The 26,615-nt window shown below is 37.1% G+C and overlaps 1 protein-coding gene across 39 annotated transcripts in view; it reads left to right on the plus strand.

Moving 5' to 3' along the window:
• Positions 1–26,615, plus strand: part of EIF4G3 (eukaryotic translation initiation factor 4 gamma 3) — a 366,672-nt gene that overhangs the window by 166,789 nt on the left and 173,268 nt on the right. For 15 of the 39 annotated variants that reach the window (XM_063719739.1, XM_063719647.1, XM_063719688.1 and 12 more), the window contains 3 exons: positions 8,160–8,255; positions 9,656–9,769; positions 13,324–13,356. In XM_063719739.1, the coding sequence (XP_063575809.1) occupies positions 8,226–8,255; positions 9,656–9,769; positions 13,324–13,356 (177 nt within the window). In that variant the 5' untranslated portion in view covers positions 8,160–8,225. The remainder of the gene's footprint in view (positions 1–8,159; positions 8,256–9,655; positions 9,770–13,323; positions 13,357–26,615) is intronic. The other 24 variants (XR_010138525.1, XM_063719690.1, XM_063719692.1 and 21 more) reach the window with 3 other exon arrangements.

The following is a 26,615-nucleotide window of genomic DNA, read 5'->3' on the forward strand; positions in this document are numbered from 1 at the left end:
TTTCACCTCCCACACCTGCTTTAATAGCATTACAGAGATGCCCAGGACTCTGTGGACCACACTTTGATAATCAGTAGCCTAAAGCTTCAGTCTTTATTAGCTGAAGAAAACAAGTGCTATGCTTAAGACTGTGTAGGAAATTCAGTGATAGGTCTCTGCCACTGTCTCCAGCGTTTTATATTGTTTGTTGGATATTATTTTACTTCTATGAAAGTAGAGTTGCGGAAGTTTAGAGTGATATAAAATATAGAACTCATAAAAGCAAAACATGGGAATTAACAGTTTTCTATACCTGTGCTGTGCAGTGTGTTAGTCATGGGCTATGTATGTGGCTATTTACATTCTAAGGATTAAAATGTATATACATACAATTTAAATGGAAATCAGTGGTTATAGAGTTTGTTTTTTGCAAGATGAAAAAGTTCTAGACATCTGTTGTACTGTGTGCATATAGTTAACAGTACTGTATACTTAGTGGTTAAGATAGTAAATTTTGTTACATGTTTTCTTTTTTCTTTTCTTTTCTTTTTCTTTGAGACAGAGTCTTGCTCTGTCACCCAGACTGGAGTGCGGTGACACCATCTCGGCTTACTGCAGCCTTTGCCTCCTGGGTTCAAGCAATTCTTCTGCCTCAGCCTCCCGAGTAGCAGGGACTATGGGCGCAAGCCACCATGCCTGGCTAATTTTTGTATATTGTCCAGGCTGGTCTCGAACTCCTAGACCTCGTGATCCGCCTGCCTTAGCCTCCCAAAGTGCTGGGATTACAGGCATGAGCCACCATGCCAGGCCTTGTTACATGTTTTCTACCACAAAATTTAAATTGAGTAAAATTCATTTAAATAAAAATTTATTTTTTCAGTTTCATCAGTCACATTTCAAGTGTTCAGTAGCCACATGTGGCTAATAGCTACCATTTTAGAGAGAGTAAATATGGAACATTTATAATTATCACAGAAAGTTCTATTTGCATTGGTTGTGTAGCGCTTAAGAAGACAGTTTTCAGCTGGGTGGGGTGGCTCACGCCTGTAATCCCAGCACTTTGGGAGGCCGAGGCGGGCAGATTACAAGGTCAGGAGTTTGAGACCAGCCTGGCCAATATGGTGAAACCCCGTCTCTACTAAAAATACAAAAATTAGCTGGATGTGGTGGCGTGCACCTGTAGTCCCAGCTACTTGGGAGCCTGAGGCAGAAGAATCGCTTGAACCCGGGAGGCGGAGGTTGCAGTGAGCCGAGATTGTGCCACTGCACTCCAGCCTGGGCGACAGAGCAAAACTCCGTCCCCCTACTACCCCCCAACCCCCCCCAAAAAAGAAGAAGAAGACAGTTCTCAAGAGGTTGAAGGTACTTGGTCTAGGCTTTAAGGTGCTGTTTTTGTTTCTCTGGCCAGATTTAAGTGTCAAACATTTGTTAGGTGGAAGAGTTTCTCTCGATTAATTTGTACCCTATAATATCTACTAATAAGAATGAACGGGGCTGGATGTGGTGGCTCACCCCTATAATCCCAACACTTTGGGAGGCTGAGGCAGGAGGATTGCTAGAAGCCAGGAATTCGAGACCAGACTGGGCAACATTGGCAAGACCCTATCTCCACGAAAAATTCAAAAATTAGTCAGGCATTGTGGTATGTGCCTATAATCCTAGCTACTTGGAGGCTGAAGCAGGAAGATGGCTTGAGCCCAGGAGGCTGAGGCTGCAGTGAGCTGTGTTGGTAGCACTGCACTTTAGCCTAGGTGACAGAGTGAGACCCTGTCTCCAAGGAAAAAAAGAAGAAAAATGAATAAACCCACTTATATATGCATAAAGAGAAAGAAGTTTATATAGAGAAATTTTAAAGCAAAATTAAGAACTTGTATAAATTAATAGGAATAGCCTATTTTAAAACTTATTGGTATAGCTATGTAGTCTTATTCAGATTTTAAGATTTTAAGTCTTTACCAGCTCTAAGATGATAGAGATAGATTTGCATCTAGCCCCTTTACAATTTCAAATTTTACATTCCAACATTGTAATCAATCTGGAATTTCTTTTGGTATAATGAGTTGAGGATGGTTAACCACCTTTCTTCTAAATGATTATTTAGTTTTCTCAACACAATTTATTAATTTTGGTATTTTTCTATTAATTTGAAATGTTTCTAATACATTCTGCATATATGTGGGTTTATTTCAACATTCTCTGTATTACTCATTCCATGTCATTAAATGTTCTTCTGTATCTTTTTTAATGACTGCAAAGGATTATACACTGTGGCTGAGTAAGTGCTTCTTACATCTATATCTCTTTATTGATTTAATAATAAATTTCTTAAAGATTAAAATAAATAGCCTGGGTGCAGTGGCTCACGCCTATAATCCCAGCACTTTGGGAGGCTGAGCCGGGTGGATCACCTGAGGTCAGGAGTTTGAGACCAGCCTGACCAACATGGTGAAACCCCATCTCCACTAAAAATATAAAAAATTGGCCGGGCGTGGTGGCATGCATCTGTAATCCCAGCTACTTGGGAGGCTGAGGCAGGAGAATTGCTTGGACCCAGGAGGGGGAGGTTGCAGTGAGCCAAGATTATGCCATTGCACTCCAGTCTGGGTGACAGAGTGACACTCCATCTCAAAGAAAAAAAAAAGATTAAAATCAGTGAAACAGTCATCTATCTTAGGCCTTATTTACACACATAGCCCACAGCACAGTGTTTTCTTTGTGCTAGATTTCTGCTAATGCTGTTGATTTAATTTTTATTATCAAAAATTATTTAGAACTCTATAAATAGCAGACTTGCTACTGGATATTCTGGTTCGCTTTGTATTTTGTTTGTTTGTTCGAGACAGATTCTCACTCTGTCGCCCAGGCTGAAGTACAGTGGCACAATTACAGCTCACTACAGCCTCAACCTCCTGGGGTCAAGCGATCCTCCGGCCTTGGCCTCCCAAAGTGGGATTACAGGCATGAGCCACTGCACCCAGCTTGCTTGGCATGTTTGTATTTCATGCAGGAGAAGCTGGAGGACAGAAGTTTTCTTTATTAAATTTTTATTATAAAATAATCCTACTGATCATTGGAAAGTAAAAACATAGTACAGAAGTATATAAAATAAAACCTATAAGTTGTATCCTGTACACTCTTTATAACCGTCTCTGAAGTAGTCAATTTAAAATTTGCTACATATTTTCTTAAGACATTTATCTTTCTTGGTTGTTGCGTGTACTATGTGCATATATATAGTTTTTAAAGTTAAGACAGAGTCTTTTTATACTTAAAAATTCTAAAATTTGCTTTTGTCGCTTAATATTATTATGGACATCTTTCCATGGTGTATGTTGACTTGATTCATTCTAAAGATTATTCTATATTCTCTCAGTGACTAAGTACATAATCTCACCATTTGTATATATAGACATTTAGAGTATTTCCAGTTTTTCTGTTTTTGAGTGTTTTTTGTTTTTTTTGTTTTTTTTTTGAGGAGGGGCCCATTGTGAATATATTCACATAGTGAGTTCCCTGAAGTGGAATCATAGAATCAAAGGAATAAGCATATTTAAAATGTGGTCAGTATTACCTTATAGTTTTTTGTTTTGAGGTGAAGTTTCGCTTTTATCATCTAGATTGGATTGCAGTGGTGCGATCTTGTTTCACTGCAAACCTCCGCCTCCTGAGTTCAAGCGATTCTCCTGCCTCAGCCTCCCAAGTAGCTGGGATTACAGGTGCCCACCACCACACCCAGCTAATTTTTGTATTTTTAGTAGAGACGAGGTTTCACCATGTTGGCCAGGCTGGTCTCGAACTCCTGACCTCAGGTGATCTGCCTGTCTCTACCTCCCAAAGTGCTAGGATTACAGGCGTGAGCCACCGCACCTGGCCCCTTATACCTCTTTGAAAAGTTGGCAGCTTAGTTTTTTAGTCAGATTTATGTTTGTTCACATACAGTGTGCACAATATTGAGTTTAATCTTTATGGTGAATTTAGTTTAGGTGATGGCAGAATCTTAAAACGAGAAATGGCATTTTATCTCTGACTTATATGTAAAGTACTTAGAATAGTACCTGAAACCTAGTAAAAGCTATATAAATGTTTTATGTTATAATTATTTTTGTTAGCTTATGTCCATTGTACTATATTGTGAAAATAGGAAATATAGATTAAGTTTTTCACATGTGTATGGTTTGAAAACCATCACATCTGGAGTCTTGTTATACTTGATATGCTGTGTTTGTTTTGTCTTATAATGGAATTCACCATTTCTACCTGTGGTTGACTGTCCAAATCACTGTTTTTAACATCATCGTTAGGGATTTAAGGGTTATATATACACCATAAGGACTGTTCTAATTGGCTTTTCTTCAGTAACATTATTAATTTACATCATTTGCTGGGTTTGCTGTCACTATTGTGTTCTTATCTCCCCAACAAATAAAAAGCATTCAAAAAGGTTTACCGAAACATAAAATTAATAATGAAAATGAGAACAGATGTCTGTATCTCATCAACTTGGACAGTATACCGGATTGCAGTGTAAATTCTGTATGTTCACCCATATGTCCTTGAAGAAGTAAATCTTTGTGATGACTTCGAAATTATTTGAAAAGGGAAGGTACAAACAGATGCTCTGATTATTATTGAAATGATCCTTCATTGATCTATCCCTAGTTTTCTGTGCATTTGACGTGAAACATGGTCAAAGTATGTTCCCACTGAAACTTTTGCATTATTTTTCAACAAAGCATGGCAGTAAATTAAGGAAATTATTCTAGAATAAGTCATTAAATGCAGAGAAGAGATCAAAAGAGTAGAGGCATCTTTTACAGTTGCACTGCTTACAGCAATGATAGGTAACAAGTCATACTGTTCCTAAGAAGTTTCTAAAGGCATCCACAGAGAATGGAAAAATGCTCTGAACGATCGTTGAATGATCTATTGGCAAAATTTCTTTGTCATGTGCCACCGTTAAGCATTCCATATTGCTAATGGTATAATGGCATACATTGTGACAGAACAATTACTTGCAATATGTGGCTGCATTAGAGATTGTGCTTTCCATTTGATGAAACTACTTGTGTACAGAGTCTGAATTAGCTCTTGGCATATGAACAATGTAAATATAAAAAGAAGTACTTGATTTTTATTTTTTAAGTCTGTTTAGAGTAGAAAGCCTATATAGAAAATAATTCTTTGTTTTTTTAGTAATCATTTTCAGAGCAATGATATAATTTGGAAAAAGGCACATTGGGAACATTGTTGACAGAGCCCCAGCAATATCTGTGATCAGGAAGGGTGTTCTTTCTGAACAAAAGAACTTTATCTTTGAATGCCAATTCACATATTGCATTTTCAGTTGGCTCTATGTTCCCTTATTTGGCTTGAGTGTTGAAAATGTTGTTAAAATTTTGAGTGAAGTCAAATAAGGTTGTCATGTATATTTTTAGCGTCTTCAATGAAATACAATGGATTCCCTTTCTATTTCAATAGTACAACAGCTATGAGAGAACAAAGTGTTCCTCTAATTGAAGTATAGAAAGAGGTAACATTTCTTTATGTTTTTGTAAGTGATATATTTCAATGTTATATTTAATATCTTGACAGCTAGAAACTCCTGCTTCAGAATACCACCAAATTAAATGTGAATAGTGTCAAAATATATCCTAAGATCAAAGAGCCTCATTACTGAGAAATGACCTTATGAATACTTGATTTTTCTAAATTTAATGAAGAATGAAATTGGTGCTCTCTTTTAAAACTATATTCAGATTCTTGAATAGAAGTTGAAGAAATACTTTCCCTATCTCAGTGGAGCCAGAATTAATAAGAAATTCATTCCCCATGTTTTCTTAAGTTAAAATAGTCAGACTTTCAGCCTTTCAGATTTTGGATGTGATACATACACATAAACCTTGTGTCTGAAACAGTACTGAAAATAATCCTTGATAAGAAAGCTTCATTTTTAGATCCTGTTTGACCCATTTATTAATTATTTGATAGACATGAGATACTTTACTGCCATATTTTTAGATTAGTGGCTAGATTTAGTAGAACTAGAGTAGGAAAGGAAATCAATCTGATGTTGAACCTTAGTGTCAGCTACAGAGATGGCTATATTAAGATTTCCATGTTGAAAGATTGCCGGATAGCCTCTGTGTCTAATATGAAGCCATTAATTTTGTTTTTTATAACTCATTTAAAAAAAAAAAAAGAAATTTTGTTTTGTTTTGTTATTTGGAACATATGGTGAATCCTGTCAAATATTTCCTTTAAAATTGGTGATCCCAGCTAAACGTTAAATGGTCAACAGATGCTAATACTTTCTAGATATATTATTTACTTTGTTATCTTAGGTAAGATACTTAAATTTTTCAGTCCTTGGTTTCCTCATTCATAGACGTGGGATAGTGATAAATAAAGGTGATTTGGGAATATTTTATCTCATTTAATCTTCACAAACTGCCTTGAGAGGTAGGTGTGTTTTTCCTTTTTACATTCATGGGAAAGATAAATGAGTTGCCCATACTAACAACAGTGTTCAGTAGCAATTGTTAGGATTTCAGTCCAAGTCTTGTGGTTATATGTCCATTGTTCTTGGTGGCATTTCATTTTAAATACGTTACAAGCATTTTTTTTAATTCAGTAGCACACAGTATATTAGTCTATAACATTTGGCATGGATTTACAATGAAAAGCTTATGTTTTTATCTTCAGAAAATATATGGTAAATGAGCTGTGTGTATTACATTATCACTTATTCTGAGGTTTTGTATAAGGTTCTTATTGGTTATTGATTTTTATGGGATCATGTAAAAGGATTAAGGTATGTAAGCCTTGACAAGATTACAGCAATATATAACAGTTAACTGTGTGGACTGCTAATTGTGGCTCTGAGATGTCTTCTTCAAGGAAAGCACACCATAGCAATAGCAAGTTTTCTCATCCATGTTTGATTTTGTTTGTGGTTTGGGCTATCCATTTCAGAGCTAGGTGAATTCACAGTAGGTCCTCTTAGCATTGATAATTTCAAATAATTGTACCTAGTCTTTCCTTCATCTTTTTGTGCTGCCATAATTGTGTATATGAATGTTCTGGTTGATGCTCTCAGGAGCGTCAGCAATGCTGAATAGAGAGGTAACCACCAGAGTCTTACTAGGTCATGCTTTCCTATTTCTAACCATGATGATGAGGCATGATAAGGCAATTTACATTGGCAAATTTGAAATCATTGATGATCAGAGAGCAGGGAAAATTTTGGTGAACCTCATAGGCAGGTTAAACAATTGTGGAGTGATCAGCCTGAGATATGATGTGCAACTCAAAGATCTAGAAAAAAAAAATGGCAGAATAGCTCTCATCCTGTCAGTTTTGTTTCATTATACTGACAACCTTAGCTGGCATCATGGACCTTGAAGAGGCAAGGTGAAACACACAGGAGGAAAAGTTCTGGGATTCTTTTTCTAGCAACATAATACATACTTGTAAATAAAATGCCTTAATGCACAAAAAAAGGAAAATGATTACACCTAGAGTTTGGGTTGCTGATGTCCTTTTATCAGGAGATTTATGGTAACTTAAAAAGTGTTGCACTAGCTGGTAAGGAAGCTCTTGCCTGTAGTCCCAGCTACTCAAGAGGGTGAGGCGAGAGGATCTCTTTGAGCCCAGGAGTTTGAGACCAGCCTGGGCAAATATCAAGACTCTGTCTCTTAAAAAAAATTAAAAAGTTGTTCAGGTGCTTTGGGAAGCCAAGGCAGGAGTATTGCTTGAGGCCTGGAGTTTGAGCCCAGCCTGGGCAACAAAGTGAGACCCTGTCTCTGAAAAAAAAAAAAAAAAAAATTAGTCCAGCACAGTGCTGCATGCCTGTAGTCCCAGCTACTCCAGAGGCTGAGGTGGGAGGATCCACTTAAAACCATGAGTTTGAGGCTGCAGTGAGCCATAATTGTGCCACTGCACTCTAGCCTGGGTGACAGAGCGAGACCCCAGTTCATTAATTTAAAAAAAAAAAAAAAAAAAAAAAAGGAACTGCACTGTTTTTGAGTTACTGGATATTGTAATAAAGTTAAATTTTTAAAAAGTAGAACTATAAACCACATTAATAACCACTTCTATAAACTTTTATAAAACATCTTGAACTTGAATTGCCATGCCATATTTTTTCAAAATATTATATTGTTCTTGCCATTTTTTGACAGACCCCTTATCCCTCTGGACAGAATGCAGGTCCAACCACGCTGGTATACCCTCAAGCCCCTCAGACAATGAATTCACAACCTCAAACCCGTTCTCCGGTAAGTAAGCAGAAGCTTGTACCAAATTACATTCTCTACCTGTGTTTGTGTGTGTAGTGGCTTGGGTTTCTTTGGCAAATATTTTTACTGGATTTTGGAAGTTTCTTCCAAAGATGATTTATTATTATGACTACTACTATTATTTGTTAGCTTTGTATTTTCAGACCTTACCTATAGCAATAATTAAATTTATTGAGAAAAAGAAGAGGTGGAGCTTTTAACGCTCCATCCCCTTTTAATACTTTTCTATAGCATGATTTTTAAGTCTGGTTTGCATTCAAGTTTACTTTATTTCAGCTTATAATTTTTGTTAGTTGTACCGTTCAAAATTCAGGTAAGAGTAAAGTACAATGATTTTAGGAGTAAATTGAATTTCATTAATTAAATTCTCAAATTCCAGTGGTTTTGGGAAGCAGGTCTTTTGAATCAGTGTTATTAGATCTGTTCTAACCATTTAACAGTGTGGGTATATGCATGACATATACCAGTGAGTGTATTCATTTATTCAAATGATAAATAAATTGTGATACAAATGTAAATGCTATCATCCTCTTTGTTCATCCTTTACATGAATTGCAATAAGTACTGCCAAGACTGAGAATTTACACAAGGTTCATCCTTTGTTTCACAAAAGTATACAGTGGCTTCAGCTCTCTGTTCCTTAGAACATCGTTTCCTGCCCTGCATGATTAGCTTTGGCTAGAAGGTGCTTCTGTAACATCTCACATTGTGTATCTCACATCCCTCTTTGTACCTCAGCTCTGTGTATTCTTCAGAATACAGGGATATCTTTTTGTTCCCTGCTCCTGCTTTTTTGCCTGGAGTGCAGGAGTACCTCATTGCATTAGCTCCTATTCATTTCATTTTGTGCATGAACTTACAATTGTTTAAATATACCAAAGACTTACTCAAAGAACTAGGAGAGCATAGACTGCACCAAAATGTAATCTCTTTCTTATCCTTTTTCTATTTTCCTTTTCCCTGTTGCCCTGTTCTCCAGTACCTGTTCTTAGATCCTGGTTCTCCCCAGTGGGTGGAGGAACCATTCTAAAGAGGTGGGACTTTGGTCCTAGTTGCCTGTTTGCTTGTCTCTTTTTTTGCTGAAATGGTCAATAAGATGTCTGATACAAGTTTTGTTATGAGAGTGGTTTGGGGATGTGTACACTTGACTACTTGGGCCTGAGATCTCACCAGATCAATTTAGATAGGCCCTGGTTCTAATAATTAAACATGGAACATTATGGTAAGCTCCTACTGCAAAGAATTCTTTGGCCCTCTTTCTGTATACCCCCAACCCTATTTTCTGATTATCCAAAAAGAAAATGAATTAAATTTACATGGTTAGAACTGGCGCAGAACCTGACTGAAGAGCTGCATCTCTAAACCAGTTTTTTTGACAGCCCAGCAGAACAGTGCCAATACATTGCACAGACAACTGGAAGAGGAGGAAGGTTTTGGAACAGACTCCCGTTTACAGGTCCTTGGCTGGAAGAGGCTGGATAAAATACTGCATTGTAAGCAATATAACAAACTGTACTTCTTGCAGGCAGTGGTGCCTCTGGCACTTAATATTTTTGACCACATCCATTTATTGGCTGATGAACAGAAATGCATTGATTACTTCCTCTCTGAAAGTCTAACCTAGCATGGCAGTTTCTGCCAGGCATAGTGGGGAAAAGAATAACAAATTGGGTGGGTGTTCTCTATTGGGAATTAGTCAGGAAGAATTTGGGGGTTTAGATTTTTCTTTATTTTAAACTTGAAGTGAGATATCCCTTTCAGATAAATTTGAATTTAAAAGATATATTTCGAGGCTTCTTTTTACTCCCTTTCAATTTTATAATTGAATATTAAGGAGGAAATTGTCTGTAGTTGTCAGCCATTTTTCTGTGGTCATAAACTCTTCAGATACTATCCTCTATACAATTTTTGCCATCTGCTCTGCTAGTGACCATTACCCACCCCATTACTAAAAATCACACACATAACATTCCATTACATACCCTAAAACAAGTGCAAGACTAGCAGACCCCAGACTACTCTTGCTTCTTGTTTTAGGTTTGATTTTCTTTATTTTGTTACGGGGTTTTTTGTTTTGTTTTGTTTTGTTTTGTTTTTTGTGCTGGGAGGGTGAAGTTGGGGTCTGAAATTTGGCAGGATTGCATTTTCTGTTTACGTCCCAAGTTGTCATAGTCTAGTCTCATCCATCTCACAGCTGTCCCAACTGGTGAGGAGAGGTAAGCTGTTACATTGAGGAAGGGCCTGTTCCTGTGGCTTTGTAGAGCAGCTAAAGCTTACTCCATTCTATTTCTGCATTAATAGGCCATTGGCAATTGCACAGTTTTAGGCTTTTCTGTTCTTCCCTGGACAGCTGCCTTTGCAATCCAACTGGCTTCAAGTGGCCTCCCTCCCTCCTTCAGGTTATCTTTGTGCCTGTCTTTCTACTTGATGCTTAGAATCTTAGTTAAATTCATAATGTGGAAAGAAAATCTTTTTTAAAAATAATAAAAACACTGATAAGCTATCTGTTCCATTTTCTTGTTTTACTGGAACTTTTAAACAGCAGTAGGTTTTTTGTTTTTTTTTAATAGCCTATCTAAAGTAGTGAAGCTATTAAATACTTAATTTGGAGAGGGAGACAGTTTGGCTTTTGTAGTAACGTAACCATTGATTATTTTTATATTTTGTGGTGTTAAGTTTCAAAATTACATCAACGTTATGTTGGCCATGCTCAGTTACCAACTGTGCACAGAAGGGGTGAGTAAGTGGGTGGGTGGCATTAACACTGGATCCAAGTTCACAGAAGGCTGCTTTCCTTTATATGTACAGTCCTCACCATCTTAAAGACCCTTCTTTAACAAAAAGAAAATAAAAAAGAAAGAAAAATTTCTATTTTTAATATGAGCCAGCAGCGACTACAGTTTGTTCTGTTGCTTACAGCTACCCATAGGATTAAGACTATTGTCATTTCAAATGAAAAACTCAATAGCCAATGGTGACTAGTGCAAAATAGACTAGGGTACTTTCCTAGGGCACTTTCCTACTAACTTAAGTTGGGGTTTTCTTTTTCGCTTTTGTTTTTATATATGTGTAATTTTATAAGATACTCTTCTTGTTCATAGAAAATTCTCTTTTGACTAGAACATTCAAAATGTACAAAGTTTTAGGTTTTATTTTAGAGCCTTGAAAATGGGACATTTTCTGTGGAACAGTGATAAGACAGGTACTGCCATACTCAGGTTAATTTTGTAACATGGCCCCTCTCTTCCATTTTCTTCAAAAGTGTCATGAAGAAACATTTCACTCCACTCCCTACTTTCATACCACATGGGTGGTATTGCCTATTCTTGTCCGTAGTAGAAGTATAATGTTTTCTTCTCCTAATTGGAAAACTGAAAATATAAGACCTCAATTTCTTTGAAGAGAAAATTTTCTGCAAGAACTGTAACTGCCAGTTATCATCATTCTGAAAAACTATATTATATTGATTAGCCAAGTATGATGGCTGACCTAACATAACCCAAGCTTGTAGGTCATTAATGCACTTTTCATTACTTGAACAAAAGGTGACATTTTAGCTTCTGAGGTGAATTCTTGACAGAGCTGTTTTCAGCTGTCTCCTACATTGTGGCCATGTGTTCTACTGTAATTTGTTGAAATTTTAAAATATGAACTAATGGTAGTTGGGGAAGTAATTCCAAATGTTTTGCAAATCACTATTGCACATAACTTAAATGCTGAGCATGAGAGATTGTTTCTTAATCTTCAATCTAATTCATCTGTAGTGTTAAGCTGACAGAAGGAAGTCTCTATAGAGGAAATAAGACAGCCAAAGACATATATTTTTGCTTCTTAAATATATTAGATAAAAACCCTGTATATGGTTTACATTAAACACTACTTTCTAAATATTTTCTTTTACTATTAAAGGGAGTGGTTAACATTACAATAGCTAATGTATTAGTATCCACAATATGGCTGTACATACCCCGGTTAATATTACAATAGTTAATGTATTAGTATCCAGAATGTGGCTCTACATACCCCAATGTTTTTGTTTGTTCCTTTCAGTTAAAATGTATTCAAACCCAAATTTGGCCTGGTGAATTATTTGATCCTAGAGGTTTAGCGGTTAAAATTTGCATAGGTGAAAAAAACTTTTTATTTTATTCTAAGTCAGTGGAAGAGTTGGAATATATATTAGCCACTTTCAAGTACTGTATGATTTAGCTGAGGAATTACATTTCTTTGTGCTTTATTCTTAGATAACAATAGGTACATATACACAGTGCTTTGCTGTTGTCTATAGTAATTAAGAGATTTGACTTATTTACTCTTTTTTCTTATCAAGCCTATAAGAATACCACTTGGATTAATCATGTTAGAGACTGATGTTCTTTACTAGCTGTTTGCCTTGACATGCCTTGTATTAAACTATATTAGTTAACCACATTTAAACTTAAACGTGTGTGTGTGTGTGTGTGTGTGTAAAGTCATCAAAAATTTTTCTTTAACTCCAAGAAATTAAGATACTGAAACTTCCATTTCATGGATAAGATATCCCATTTAACTTAAGAAAATTTGCAGTTAATTGTGTTATATTTTTTACTTCCTGCTGGACTTTATAATTATCTCCTGGCTAGGTCTTGTAATGTAAAAGCTTTCTCATTTCCTCCAGCTGTATCAGTTACATACAGCATACTTGATTTTCATGTTTGTCTTAATATAACCACTTAATTTTTCAAACTTGCTTTTGCTTTATTTTAGAGTTGTTGTTTTTTTAAAAAAAATAGTCCTATCAGAGAGTACCTTACATGCCTAACAGCATAGCCTGTTTCTCTCCCAGCTGATAAATGACAAACTATTCTGATAGTGGTGTTAACCTGTTGAATCTTAGTACCTGTCTGTCACTGTCCTGCAGCAAAGCTTTGACTGTTTTGTGTGTTGTTTTTTATTTCCCCACTGTGGGTTTTTTTTCTTTTGGCATATTGTGTGAAATTTTGGTTTTTGTTGTGTTTCTGACTCTTTGTGCCTTTCCTTTTGTGTTTGTTTTCCCTCCTTTTCTCAGTTTGCAGCGGGGCCTCGACCTCCCCATCATCAGGTACTGTACCCTTGCCCCTTCACTATCACCCTTAACTAATAAATAGGTGGGGGCTTTAGTAGCTGCTAACTCTTAGAATGCTGCCATCCCATAGAACTCCTCAAATTACTCATTTAAAAGTAGCTTTTATCTGATATAATTCAGCTTTCTTTGTCCTTCATTAATCTCACTGCATTTTGTTATTAACAAATCCATTTGCCTCTGTTTATGGCACATTTAAAAAATGCTACAGTTTTTTTTTTCTTAACAAAGATTGTTTTTAAATTTTACAATTTTGAAAAAGTTAGATACTAAGTGTTTATAGATTTTGTGGATATTTGTAGTAAGTTAAATTTAACTGAATGAAGCAGGCAGCATTCTATGGGTTTTCTGTTAACATTCCGATATAACCTGTATTGATGTGTATAAAATAGCATTAGTATTTCTAAAACCACTTAAACTCAGTTACTAACTTAGATCTAGTAATAAGTTGATTAAAAATAATGTACATCCATTTGCTGGATAGAATTATTTTTATTATTAGAACACATAGAAAATAGATACCTTAATTAATTTAAATAACTTTATCCTATTGGTTTTTTAAATGAAATAATTGTATAAATTAAAATTTCAAAAGTATGTATGTGAACACTGTCATTTAGTAGGAATCTATTTAGAGGTGGCAAGACAGAAGGACTTGCAGGGTTCTCCCTCCAACCCCCAGTAGCTTTTTATGGGGCATTCTGAACCATTTTCTTCTGCTGAAAGAGCTTTGGTTTAGAGTCTGTTCATATTACAAGCTTTACTATGTAACCAGCTGGTTAAGCAAGTCTTTTTCTGCATCTTTGTTTCCTCATATGTAAAATGGAGATAAATAACCTCTGCCTTAGAAATAGTGTAAGCATCTGACACAAAACAAGCAGTCAGTAAGTGGTAACTGTCTTTAATATGATTGTTATGGAACAAAGTCTGGTTGGATAAAGTAAATGTTACCAGTATTTGCCTGTGTTATCATATTTACAATTCTTATTACTGAGTAAATGGATATTGTTTAGTTGAAGGCTTCCAGTGATTTAAATACCTGACTCTGTTTCTCAAAATGTACTCCTTCCAATCTGGAGGATGTAAAGGCAAAGCAAATCTGAGTTATTAAAGGTACTTTGCAGGAGGACGGCTATATGGGGTGGATGGCTATTGTTTGGGTTTCATAGTGAAATAAAACCTCAGGGTATTTTTTTTTTAATTCAGAGATAGTATTGTAAAGTATTAATACTTTAAGGCTTGGACTTCGCCATCAGCTAGACCTAGGTTTGATTCTTCCATATTAACCGAGTGTTCTTGGATAAATCATTTACTGCTCTCCACCTTAGTTTTCTCACCTGTAAAACGGAGACAATAATACCATGTTGAAACTATTATGAAAAGTAAATTAGGTAATGAAAATAAAATGATTAGCAGGGTGTTTGGCACATAGTAACTAGGACATATGATTAGTATTACTACTACTACTAATAAAAATATTAGTTTCTTATGTAAAAGAGTGTTTATAATTAAAAATTTAGTCCAGGGCCATAGAAGCATGGCTTAAATTTTAATCCAGGGACAAGGCAAATACTCCTAAAAGAGGGAGACGTTGGGGATCTTTGCTCAAGAAGCAGAGGGAAAAGAAACTATTTATTTGAGAAATAACTGCAAAGGAATTAGGACAAAAACATTTTCTGATCTCCTTTATGTAAGGCACCTGTTAATTTCTTTGTTCACATGCTTGTTTTTTTTCAAACCTTGGTTTATTTCATAAGTCATTTCAGATTGCTTAAGGTAAACTATTAGTAGAAGGAATTAACATTACCATTGACCACAATTATTTTGGTGGATTTTATACACTGTAGATTGATTGAATGATGAATGAATTTTGAAACAAAAACAGTATTGCTAAATAGGCCAGGTACGGTTGCTCAAGCCTATAATCCCAACACTTTGGGAGGCCGAGGTGGGTGGATCACTTGAAGTCAGGAGTTCGAGACCAGCCTGGCCAACATGGTGAAATTCCGTCTCTATTAAAAATGCAAAAATTAGCCGGGCGTGGTGGTGGGCACCTGTAATCCCAGTTACTTGGGAGGCTGAGGCAAGCGATCGCTTGAACCCGGGAGGCAGAGGTTGCAGTGAGCCAAGATCATACCACTGCACTCCAGCCTGGGTGACAGAGCAAGACTCCCATCTCAAAACACAGAAACAAAGAAACAAAAAGAACCATATTACTAAATAGCCTGGGCCTTTCTTATTAAGACTAGTAACTCTTTTAAAGACTGTTGATCAAAAAATTTAAGTTCTTAATGAAAATACAAGAAACTTTAAGGTTGTGTTTCTGCTACTTGAGTTCGATAATAGTGGTTCTAAAATTAGGATATTGTATTTAAGCATTTGTAGTGAGCTTTGGGAAATTCTGTTTTCTAAGACAACTTTTTTATGAGCTTTAAAATTATGTGGTACATTTTGTCTTTCTTTAATTCCAGCAGTCGGGGAAAATGTTCAGAAATCTCTGTGAGAAAAGATTGATTTCAGCCCGCATTTTCATGTGCAGTATGACTCAGTAAAGTGTTAGCAGATTAGTCGTTTAACTGTATGATAATGCTCATGAATTTATGGCTAGTTTTGATTATTTTAAAAATCGAAGTATAGGCTGGATGCGGTATTTGATGCCTGCAATCCCAGCAATTTGGGAGGCTGAGGCAGGTGGATCACTTGAGCCCCAGAGTTAGAGATCAGCCTGAGCAACATGGCGAAACCTCATCTCTGCAAAATAAAAATAAAAATACAAAAATTAGTTTTGTGTGGTGGTGCATGCCTGTAGACCCAGCTACTCTGGGAGGCTGAGGTAGGAGAATCACCTGAGCCCAGGTGGTCAAAGTTGCAGTGAGGTGTGATTGTGCCACTGTACTCTAGCCTGGGTGAAAGAGTGAGACTTTATCTCAAAAAAAAAAAAAAAAAAAAAGTAGTATATATGTTTATTATATTTATTATTTATTTATTACCAAGAAACATAATTATCATCTAACAATAGTTCTTGGAGGTGAGTTCCTAAGATGCAGTATAAATCCAGAGCAATGATTTTTAATTCAGAAAATTCAGGTAGCTGGAACTTTTTTCTTTGTTATCCGTTTTTTCCTGAACACCAGTTAAATTCTTTTCATCATATCACTGAGAATTGAATAAGGATGTCTGTACCCTTGCCTCAGGCAGCAACAGTAATTACCTTGAATAGAGGAGAAGAAAGACATGGGGTTGGAGTGGCATAGCTGAGCAGGGCTAACTGAACCGGCATTATGTATGGTATAGGATAAATTGTTAGAAAGAGTTTGCTATTTTGCATCCACAGGAGATGTGGGGTCAATTTGGTTTGTTTTACTATGGAATAGGTATTGGCATTTGGGTGGGATAACCAGTTATCAAAACTGCTGTATATAATACAATTAATTTAGCATCCTTTGGGCTTTAAATGCTAGTAGAATTTCCCTAGTGACAATTAGAAAACAAAGCAAAACAAAACCAAACCACCACTGTACATTTCCAAATACCCTCCATGGAAGTGACATCATTTCCCATTTGAGAATCGCTTACTGAATCTGTATTTCACAGTATCTTCTCTTCAGATCTAAAGTCAGGTAGCACCTAAACCCTGAAAGATTTATAGAGGAGCTGCTCATAATACAAAACAAGACATAGAGACTTGCATAATGAAATGAAAGCTGTTGGAGGAAACATTGAGTGGTATACAGAGAATATACTTTTAAAGGGAAAACACTCATGTCCTGGGATATTTTGGGTTTGACATACTTAAGACTTAAAGTGGAATTGAAGGCACAAATGGTTTTTTCATCTGTGGTAGTTTGCTTTGGCCAGTGAATAGATTTCTTTTTTGTCCTTTATTGCATTATTCATCAGTGGCTACCTTTCTGATCACTTTAGATCCTTTCATGCTTTGATCTCAATTTATTTTTTGAAGGAATTTGTTGTTGGATGATGTTTTTAATGATCGTTGTTTCTAAAGTCCAATAGCAAATATAATAACTTTTTGTTGATGCTTAGTAAAAATTGCAAAGTATGTTCTATAGCTGTTGCAAAGAAAAAATACAATTATTTAGGTAGGCTTTTTGGAATTAATTGCTTGTGAAAAGAAAACATCATCCAGTTTAGTAATCTAGAACTTAAATATTTTTTCTGTGTAAGATGGAGTTACTTGAATTCAAGTAAACAAAAAATAACAAGATTTTAAATGGTGTAAACATTTTCTTTGTTCTTAATGGAATCAAGAAACTGCTTTGAGTGTATTCCTTGGAACTTCTTTTATTTAAAAGGTCTTTTAACTCTGTTTGGAGGGGTAGAGCTCTTTTTGAGTCCCCACAAATCAAGTGCGCCATGCTCCAGTTAGGATTATTTCAGCCACATCTTCTTCCTGATAGTACTGTTAGTTTTTGTCTTTTGTGGAGATTCTTCAGATTAATAAGGATGTGCTATTCTTTTGGCATTTTATAACCTGAAGAGCTTTTAGAATTAACAGTTTTTTTCAAAGATGAAACAAGAAATACTAAGTCATTTTATATGCAAAACGCTCTTGGCTTTAGAAATATGTCAACTATTTTTGCACTGATGCTTGAAAATCCCAAGGTAATTAGGAACTGAAAGAACAGAAAGTACGCTCAGAATTATAGCAAGCCACTTGGTATAATTTAGATTCTGGCCTGTGTTGTTTATTTTATGTATTTGGTCATTAAAATCTGTGTAGTTCTGGTTTAAAGTTACTTATGTTCCTGTCCTTATTTTACTTTTGGGTTTCACAATAGAGATCAAGTGTTGGTTATATACTATGACTAAGTAGTCTTTTCATTATGAGAAAGACCAGGGAAATAGTATTTTAAAGTGTTCATAGGACAAAACACTGTGCAGTTTTTTGATATATGATTTTGGTTCACATACTTTTCACAAATGCTGAAAAATATGCTGTATTCAAAGCAGTGGGATTTAGCGTAAACAAATAATGAGCTTCATAAAACCAGCGTACGCTGTCAGCAGGAGGAGGAGGAGGAGGAGGAGTATGTGCCATCAAGAAATGTCTTACTTGGTGGCAAGCATTGAAATTGTGCGTGTTTTCCTCTTGTGGTTTGGTTCTTTTTGTGAAAAAGAAACTTTTGAAAAGAACAGCTGATTTATGTAGATTTCTTTTTCATTATGATCCCTAAAGGTTTCTTTACTGAAAGTTTGTGGTGTCATATTCCTAGTCGAGATATATTTGTGTTACTATAGGCAATTTATTAGATTTGGAAAGTAAAATAAATGGGCCAGACCTGGCACAACAGAGTTAAATGGATATGAATAGCAAGCCATCTCAAGCATCTATACGACCTTATGACATCTTAAATTATGATCTTATGAACTCTTTGTTTTTTGGAGCTTGATACAAGTGAATGATGGGTGGTTTTATCTGATATCTCATTCACAAGGAGTTGTATAGTAGCAGCATAAATAGTGAAGAAAATATATGTTGGGAGTCGGTAAAACTGGGATTCAATTTCAGCGTCACTACAAATTATCTTTGGGCCTCAGATTTCTGATCTTCAAAATGGGTAAAATATGCTCATAAATGATATAATACTGAGATGGTATAATAACTGCATATATTTCCTGTGGGTGTTGTGAGGATAAAGTACCTGCCCATCACAGTGTCTGAAATGTAGTAAGTCCTTCGTAAGTGTCAGTTTCCTTTAGCAGCGAGACCGCCTGCTTTTCCCCTTTTCCCAAGCTATTTTTTAGCATGAGTGAAGTATTTTATAAGGATGCTTATTTCCAAGACTCTCCCTTATGATCTGACAGAACACCTCCTGTTCCTGACATAAACCTCTAGGGTAGCACTGTGTAATAGAATTTCTATGATGATGAAAATGTTCTGTACTTGTGCTTTTCACTGCTGTAGCTCTACTAGCTATATACATGGCTATAGAGCACTTTAAATGTGGCTAATGCAGCTAAATAACTGAATTTTTTTTTTTTTTTTTAAATGAGACAGAGTCTCACTCTGTCACCTAGGCTGGAGTGCAGTGGCACGATCTCAGCTCTCTGCAACCTCCTCCTCCCAGGTTCAAGTGATTTTTGTGCCTCCGCCTCCTGAGTAGCTGGAACTACAGGTGTGAGCTACCATGCCCTACTAATTTTTGTCAGGATTTTGCCATGTTTGTCAGGCCAGTCTTGAGCTCCTGACCTCAAGCGATCCGCCCATCTTAGCCTCCCAAAGTGCTGGGATTAAAGGCGTGAGCCACTGTGCTTGACCCGGAACTGAATTTTTACTATAAGTAGTTAAGTATGGCTTGTGGCTACTGTATTGAACAACTCAGCTCTAGGGCTTCCATATCCCGATTCTTAGTGAAACCTAAATTATGTAATATTGACCACATGCAGGGAAATATAGAAAAAATTTAGAATGGATAATCTGCATTATAAATTACCATGGATCAACAGATTATCAAATTGACACCTGAGTGATGTCCCATTATGTGGACTCTTTAAAGCTTGTCCCTTTATAACTTGCCAGCAAATCATAGCACTGTTCTTCAAGAGTACTTTAGACTTTTAAAAGATATTCACCAAGGAAATTTCTAATTGCAGATGTTAGTTTTTCATCTTCTAGTAGGCTGACCTATATACTGAAGCATATTTTGTATTGCTTTGCAAGTTAATAAATACAGGCATGCCTCGGAGATATTGCAGACTTGGTTTCAGACCACGACAATCAAGCAAATACTGCAATAAAGCAAGTCATGTGAATTTTTTGGTTTCCCAGTGTATATATGTTATGTTTCCACTGTGCTGTAGTCTACTAACTGAACAGTAGAATTATGTGTAAGAAAATGATGTACATATAGTAATTGAATACTTTCTCTTTTTTTTTGAGATGGAGTCTTGCTCTGTCGCCCAGGCTGGAGTACAGTGGCGCAATCTCAGCTCACCGCAGCCTCTGCCTCCCGGGTTCAAGCAATTCTGCCTCAGCCTCCCAAGTAGCTGAGATTACAGGCACGTGCCACTACAATGGCTAATTTTTGTATTTCTGGTAGAGACGGGGTTTCACCATGTTGGCCAGGCTGGTCTTGAACTCCTGACCTCGTGATCCACCCACCTCAGCCTCCTAAAGTGCTGGGATTACAGATGTGTGCCACCGCACCCGGCCGGTAATTAAATACTTTCTGGCTAAAAAATGCTAATGATTATCTGAGTCTTCAGTGAGTTGTAATCTTTTTGCTGGTGAAGTGTCTTCAATGTAGATGGGTGCTGACTGATCAGGGTAGTGGTTGCTGAGGATTGAGATGGCTGTGGCAATTTCTTGAAATAAGACAAAGTTTGTCACATTAATGGACTCTTCTTTTTCTTTATTTATTTGTTTGTTTTTGAGATGGAGTCTTGCTCTGTCACCCATGCTGGAGTGCAGTGGCATAATCTCTGCTCACTGCAACCTCCACCTCCTGGGTTCAAGCAGTTCTCCTGCATCAGCCTCCTGAGTAGCTAGGACTATAGGCACATGCCACCACATCCGGCTAATTTTTTGTATTTTTAGTAGAGCTGAGGTTTCACCATATTGGCCAGAGTGGTCTTAAACTCCTGACCTCAAGTGATGCGCCCGTGTCAGCCTCCCAAAGTGCTGGGATTACAGGTGTGAGCTACTGCACCCAGCCAATGGACTCTTTATTTCATGAAAGATTTCTCTGCAGCATGTGATGCTGTTTAACAGCATTTTATGCAAAGTAGAACTTCTTTTATCATTGGAGTCAATCTCAAACTCTGCTGCTGCTTTATCAACTAGGTTTATGTAATATTCTAAATCTTTTGTTGTCCTTTCAACAATGTTCACAGCTCCTTACTGGGAGTAGATTCCATCTCAGGAAATCACTTTTGTTTTGCTCCTCCATATGAAGCCAGTCCTCATTTGTTCAAGTTTTATCATGAGATTATCATGATAAAGTCAGTCATATCTTCAGGCTCTACTTTTTTTTTTTTTTTTTTTTTGAGATGGAGTTTTGCTCTTGTTATCCAGGCTGCAGTGCAGTGGCGTGATCTCGGCTCACTGCAACCTCCACCTCCCAGGTTCAAGTGATTATCCTGGCTTACCCTCCTGAGTAGCTGGGATTACAGGCGTCTGCCACCATGCCCAGCTAATTTTTTGTATTAGTAGAGATGGGGTTTCACCATGTTGGGCAGGCTGGTCTCGAACTCCTGACCTCAGGTGATCCACCCGCCTCCACTTTCCGAAGTGTTGGGATTACAAGCGTGAGCCGCTGTGCCCAGCCCAGGCGCTACTTCTAATTCTAGTTCTTTTGCCATTTCCACCGTATCAGCACTTACTTCTTCCACTGAAGTCTTGAATCCCTCATAGTAATCCATGAGTATTGGAATCAGCTTCTTCCAAATGCTTGTTAATGTTGACATTTTGGCCTTCTCCCATGAATCAGAAATCTCTTCTCACCTCCCCTCTCCTCTCCTGTCCTGTCCTCCCCTCCCCCCCCTCCCCTCCCCTCCTCTCCTCTCTTTTTGGGGGAATAGGGTCTCACTATGTTACCTGGGCTAGCCTCAAACTTGGGCTAGAACAATCCTCCAACCTCAGCCTCCTAAGTAGCTGGGACTCCAGTCGTACACCACTGCACTCAGTAATGTTCTTAATGGCATCAGCAATGGTGAATCCTTTCCAGGAAGTTTTTAATGTAGTTTGCCCAGAACCATCAGAGAAATCAGTATGTATGGCAGCTGTAGCCTTACAAAATATACTGCTTAAATAATAAGGCTTGAAAATCAAAACTACTCCTTGATCCATAGGCTGCAGAGTGGATGTTGTGTTAGCAGGCATGAAAGCAACATTAATCTCTGTATACATCTCCCTCAGAGCTCTTGGGTGACTAGGTGTTTTCCCAGTAAGCAGTAATATTTTGAAAGGAATCTAAGCTCTCTACAGTGGCCTTAAAATAGCCAGCAAACCATGCTGCAAACAGATGTGCTATCATTCTGGCTTTGTTGTTTTATTTATAGGGCATAGTCTGAGTAGATTTAGCATAATTCTTAAGGGCCCTAGGATTTTCCGGATAGTAAATTAGTATTGGCTTCAAATTAAAGTCACCAGCTACATTATCCCCTAACAGTAGAGTCAGCCTGTTGAAGCTTTGAAGCTTTGATGCCAGGCATTGACTTCTCACTAGCTATGAAAGTCCTAGCTAGAGAGAAGTCAATGTATGACATCTTGTTTCAATAGATGGCTGTTTCATCTACACTGAAAATCATGTGTTTAGTGTAGGCACTTTCATCAGTTTTCTTGGCTGGATCTTCTGGATAACTTGAAGCAGTTTCTCCATAAGTACTTGCTGCTTCACCTTGCACTTTCATGTTACGGAGACAGCTGCTTTCATTAAACCTCATGAGCTAACCTTTGCTAGCTTCAAACTTTTCTTCTATAGCTTTCTTACCTCTCTTAGCCTTCATAGAATTGAAATGAGAGTTAGGACTTTGCTTTGGATTACATTTTGGCTTAAGGGAATGTTGTGGCTGGTTTGATCTTCTATCCAAATTGCTCTTTCTCCATATCAGCAATAAGACTGTTTTGCTTTATCATGTGTGTTCACTGGAGTAGCACTTTAAATTTCCTCCAAGAACTTACTCTTTGCATTTACAACTTGGCTTTTGAAGTAGCTTTCAGCCTATCTCAGCTTTTAACATGCCTTCCTCACTAAGTTTAGTCATTTATAGTTTTTATTTAAAGTGAGGGATGTGGCACAAGACCACATAGAGGCCACTGTTCAGTTATTAATTTCCATATAATGGCCTAACTTCAATATTATTGTGTCTGCTGAATAGGAAGGAGAGGAGAAAGATGGGAGCGGCAGAGGACAACAGACAGTAGGTGGAGCAGTTAGAACACACACAACTTTCTTAAGTTTGCTGTCTTCTATGGGTGCAGTTCATGGCACTCCCAGTTACAATGATAACATAAAAGGTTAGTGATCACACATCACCGTAACAGATATAATAATAATGAAAAAATTGAAATATTGGGAGAATTACCAAAATGTGACAAACACGAAATGAGCACATGCTGTTGGAAAAATGGTGCTGATAGATTTTCTCAACACAAGGATTTCACAAACTTTCAATTTGTAAAGAATGTAATATCTATAATGCACAATAAAGCAAAGCAGAATAAAATGAGGTATGCTTGTACTCAGAACTTTTCCCCACATGGGAATATCTAATGTGATTAAATAGGATTTTTCTAGTTGCTGAAAATGAAAAGATGTTTTTCAGAGAATTTCTGTTATATAATTTGTTAGAGGTGTTTTTGTCTTTTCATACTTTCACTGAGCAAAGTCATGAAAAACGATATTTCATAATTAACAGCACGTTCAAACACCATTTGTTAGACGTTTTTGATGAGGAAGCTTTGGGTAATGATATGAATTATTGCATCTTTAGAAGGATTTTTTGAGAGGAAACGTTTTTTATTCTGGCTTCTAGAGTGTTTCTGAGAAAGTAAACAATTATAAGTATGCTAAATTCAGCCTCTGTTTTAAAAGTATCCTATCTTGTTGGATCTGCCCAAAATACTACCTCAAATGAGAGTTTTCACCGTCCTCTGCCATCCTTCTGGTGTATTAATAATAAATCCTTGAAAGATGAAAGAAGTAAAACAGATTGAAATGAAGTTTAGAAGGTGAATTTTATGTTGTGCATGGCTCTCTTTTCTCTGCCTAGCTCTTTGCAGCATTTTTATCAGTTACTTGGATAAGTGACATTTATGTCAGGTTTTCCTTTTTTTTTTTTTTTTTTTTGAGACCGAGTCTCCCTCTGTCGCCCAGGCTGGAGTGCAGTGGCGCGATCTCGGCTCGCTGCAAGCTCTGCCTCCCGGGTTCATGCCATCCTCCTGCTTCAGCCTCCTGAGTAGCTGGGACTACAGGTGTGCACCACCACGCCCAGCTAATTTTTTTGTATTTTTTTAGTGGAGACGGGGTTTCACCTTGTTAGCCAGGATGGGTCAGGTTTTCTAATGATCCTGTAGTTTGACAGTGTCATGCAGTCGGTACAATCTGAAATGATGGCTTGTTTAGCCAGATAAATTTTCAGAGTTACAAACTACAAAATCCTCTATATGAGCTTCAAAACACAATTGTAAGAGTACACACTGAAGTGAAGAACATGGCTTATTTAGCCAGGTTATGTATAAAGAGGATTTAAATGCTTTAAATGAGTGTCAGTACCAATCAGTAGTAAAATATGGTTGACAAAAGTGCTCCTGTGATTCTTGGTTTCATTAATGGAATTGGAGCTGGCAGGAATAAGAGAGGTATATTGCCCTTTCACTCAGCAACAAATGTTTTTTTTAGTGAGTGCCAGGTACATTCTGGGCAAACCCCACCTCGATAACTTTGTGTTGGAACAAGATTGAAAGAAAAGATCAAGCTCATTTGGGAATTAAAAATCTTGGTTGGAGGGACAGGATGCTAGAGAGAGGGTTATATATAATTGGCTTGAAACAAAAAATAGTAGTGTGAAAATTGGCAGTAATGACAATGTTCACATAACTTAGTGGTCTGTCGCTGATGGAGAAGGATTTGACTTCTGTGTGGTTTTAGGGATGGACACGAGACAAGTGGATAGGTGATACAGGGAGAAAAATTGGGGGCCAGCAGAAGGAACAGTTTTACAGTATTAGAACTCCATTTAATTATGAAAAGAATTTGTATCTTAAGTTGCTAAAGTTTCATATCCCTAGTGGTATATTGTAAAAGATATTCAGACTTTAGGTAGATGGTGAGACTAAATGGCTCCTTCCATTCAGGAGAGTTTGACTCTTAATGATTGTTCATCACTCAGTTGAGAAGAAAAGAAATTTGAAGGATTGCAAGCAGTTTGGGAAAGCCCATGTATATATTCCTTTTAATAACCTATGGTTTACTGCTATACTTGCTCAACTGAGAATCTGAATTTCTTGCATTACTATTAAATCTAATTATGCATTTGTAATTGAATGGTTTGGAAGGAGTACAAAAAGGAGATTTTTTTTTTTTTTTTGCATTTCTGGTCATTACGGCTTTTCTAGAATCTCTTCTGGTGCACGTGTGTGTGTGTGTAAGTGATCCTGTACTTTTAAGTGGAGAACACAAGCTCCAGATAGACTATTGTTGTAAAAAGTATTAATGCAGTGAAGTTGAGCAAAAGTAAGTCTGTAAAATGGTATGCCAAGGATACACTTTTAGTATATGAACGAGTTTCAGTCACTTTTTGGGAGATAGAGAATTTGAGTTGTGTAGGTAGAAGAAATTTGTTTTCTTGAGTAAGCATGTGTTTTGTGAAGTAACTTGATGGAAAATTTTTCTTACCAGGAATCAGTTATGATTGAGGGACATACCATGCGTTAGTATAGTTGGATAAAGATCCTGCTACATCCCTTCAGTGTTTGTAAAGAAAAGATTTCTGCTGGTTTATTTGAAAATATGGGGGTATTCCATTTCATGAGAGGTAATATGTGTAACAGTTAAAAGTACATGCCTATAATCTGACTGTGTTTTAGTTACAGATGGGGGAGGCTTTCAGCAAGTTATTTAATCTCCCTGTTCCTCAGTTTTTACATATATCTTATGACCTGTTAATAATAGTACTTGCCTTCAAGGTCATTTGTGAGCATGAGTTAACATATATGTTGACTGGGCACGGTGGCTCACGCCTGTAATCCCAGCACTTTGGGAGGCCCAGGTGGGCGGATCATGAGGTCAGGAGATCGAGACCATCTTGGCTAACACAGTGAAACCCTGTCTGTACTAAAAATACAAAAATTAGCTGGGCGTGGTGGCATGTGGCTGTAGTCCCAGCTACTCAGGAGGCTGAGGCAGGAGAATTGCTTGAACCCGGGAGGTGGAGGTTGCAGTGAGCCAAGTTCACGCCACTGCACTCCAGCCTGGGCAACAGAGCAAGACTCCGTCTCAAAAAAAAAAAAAAAGTGTATGTATATATATAATGCTTAGGTTGGTGCTTTATAAATACATTTCTCTTTAGCTTCAAAGCTGAATTCTTAGTGTATAAAAATTAGTATGTTGGCTGGGCGCAGTGGCTCATGCTTGTAATCCCAGCACTTTGGGGGAGGCCAAGGTGGGCGGATCACAAGGTCAGGTATTTGAGACCAGCCTGGCCAATATGGTGAAACCCCGTCTCTACTAAAAATGCAAAAATTAGCCAGGCGTGGTGGTGGGCGCCCATAGTCC

Source organism: Pongo abelii, chromosome 1, assembly GCF_028885655.2.
Source record: "Pongo abelii isolate AG06213 chromosome 1, NHGRI_mPonAbe1-v2.0_pri, whole genome shotgun sequence".
Taxonomy (NCBI): Eukaryota; Metazoa; Chordata; class Mammalia; order Primates; family Hominidae; genus Pongo; species Pongo abelii.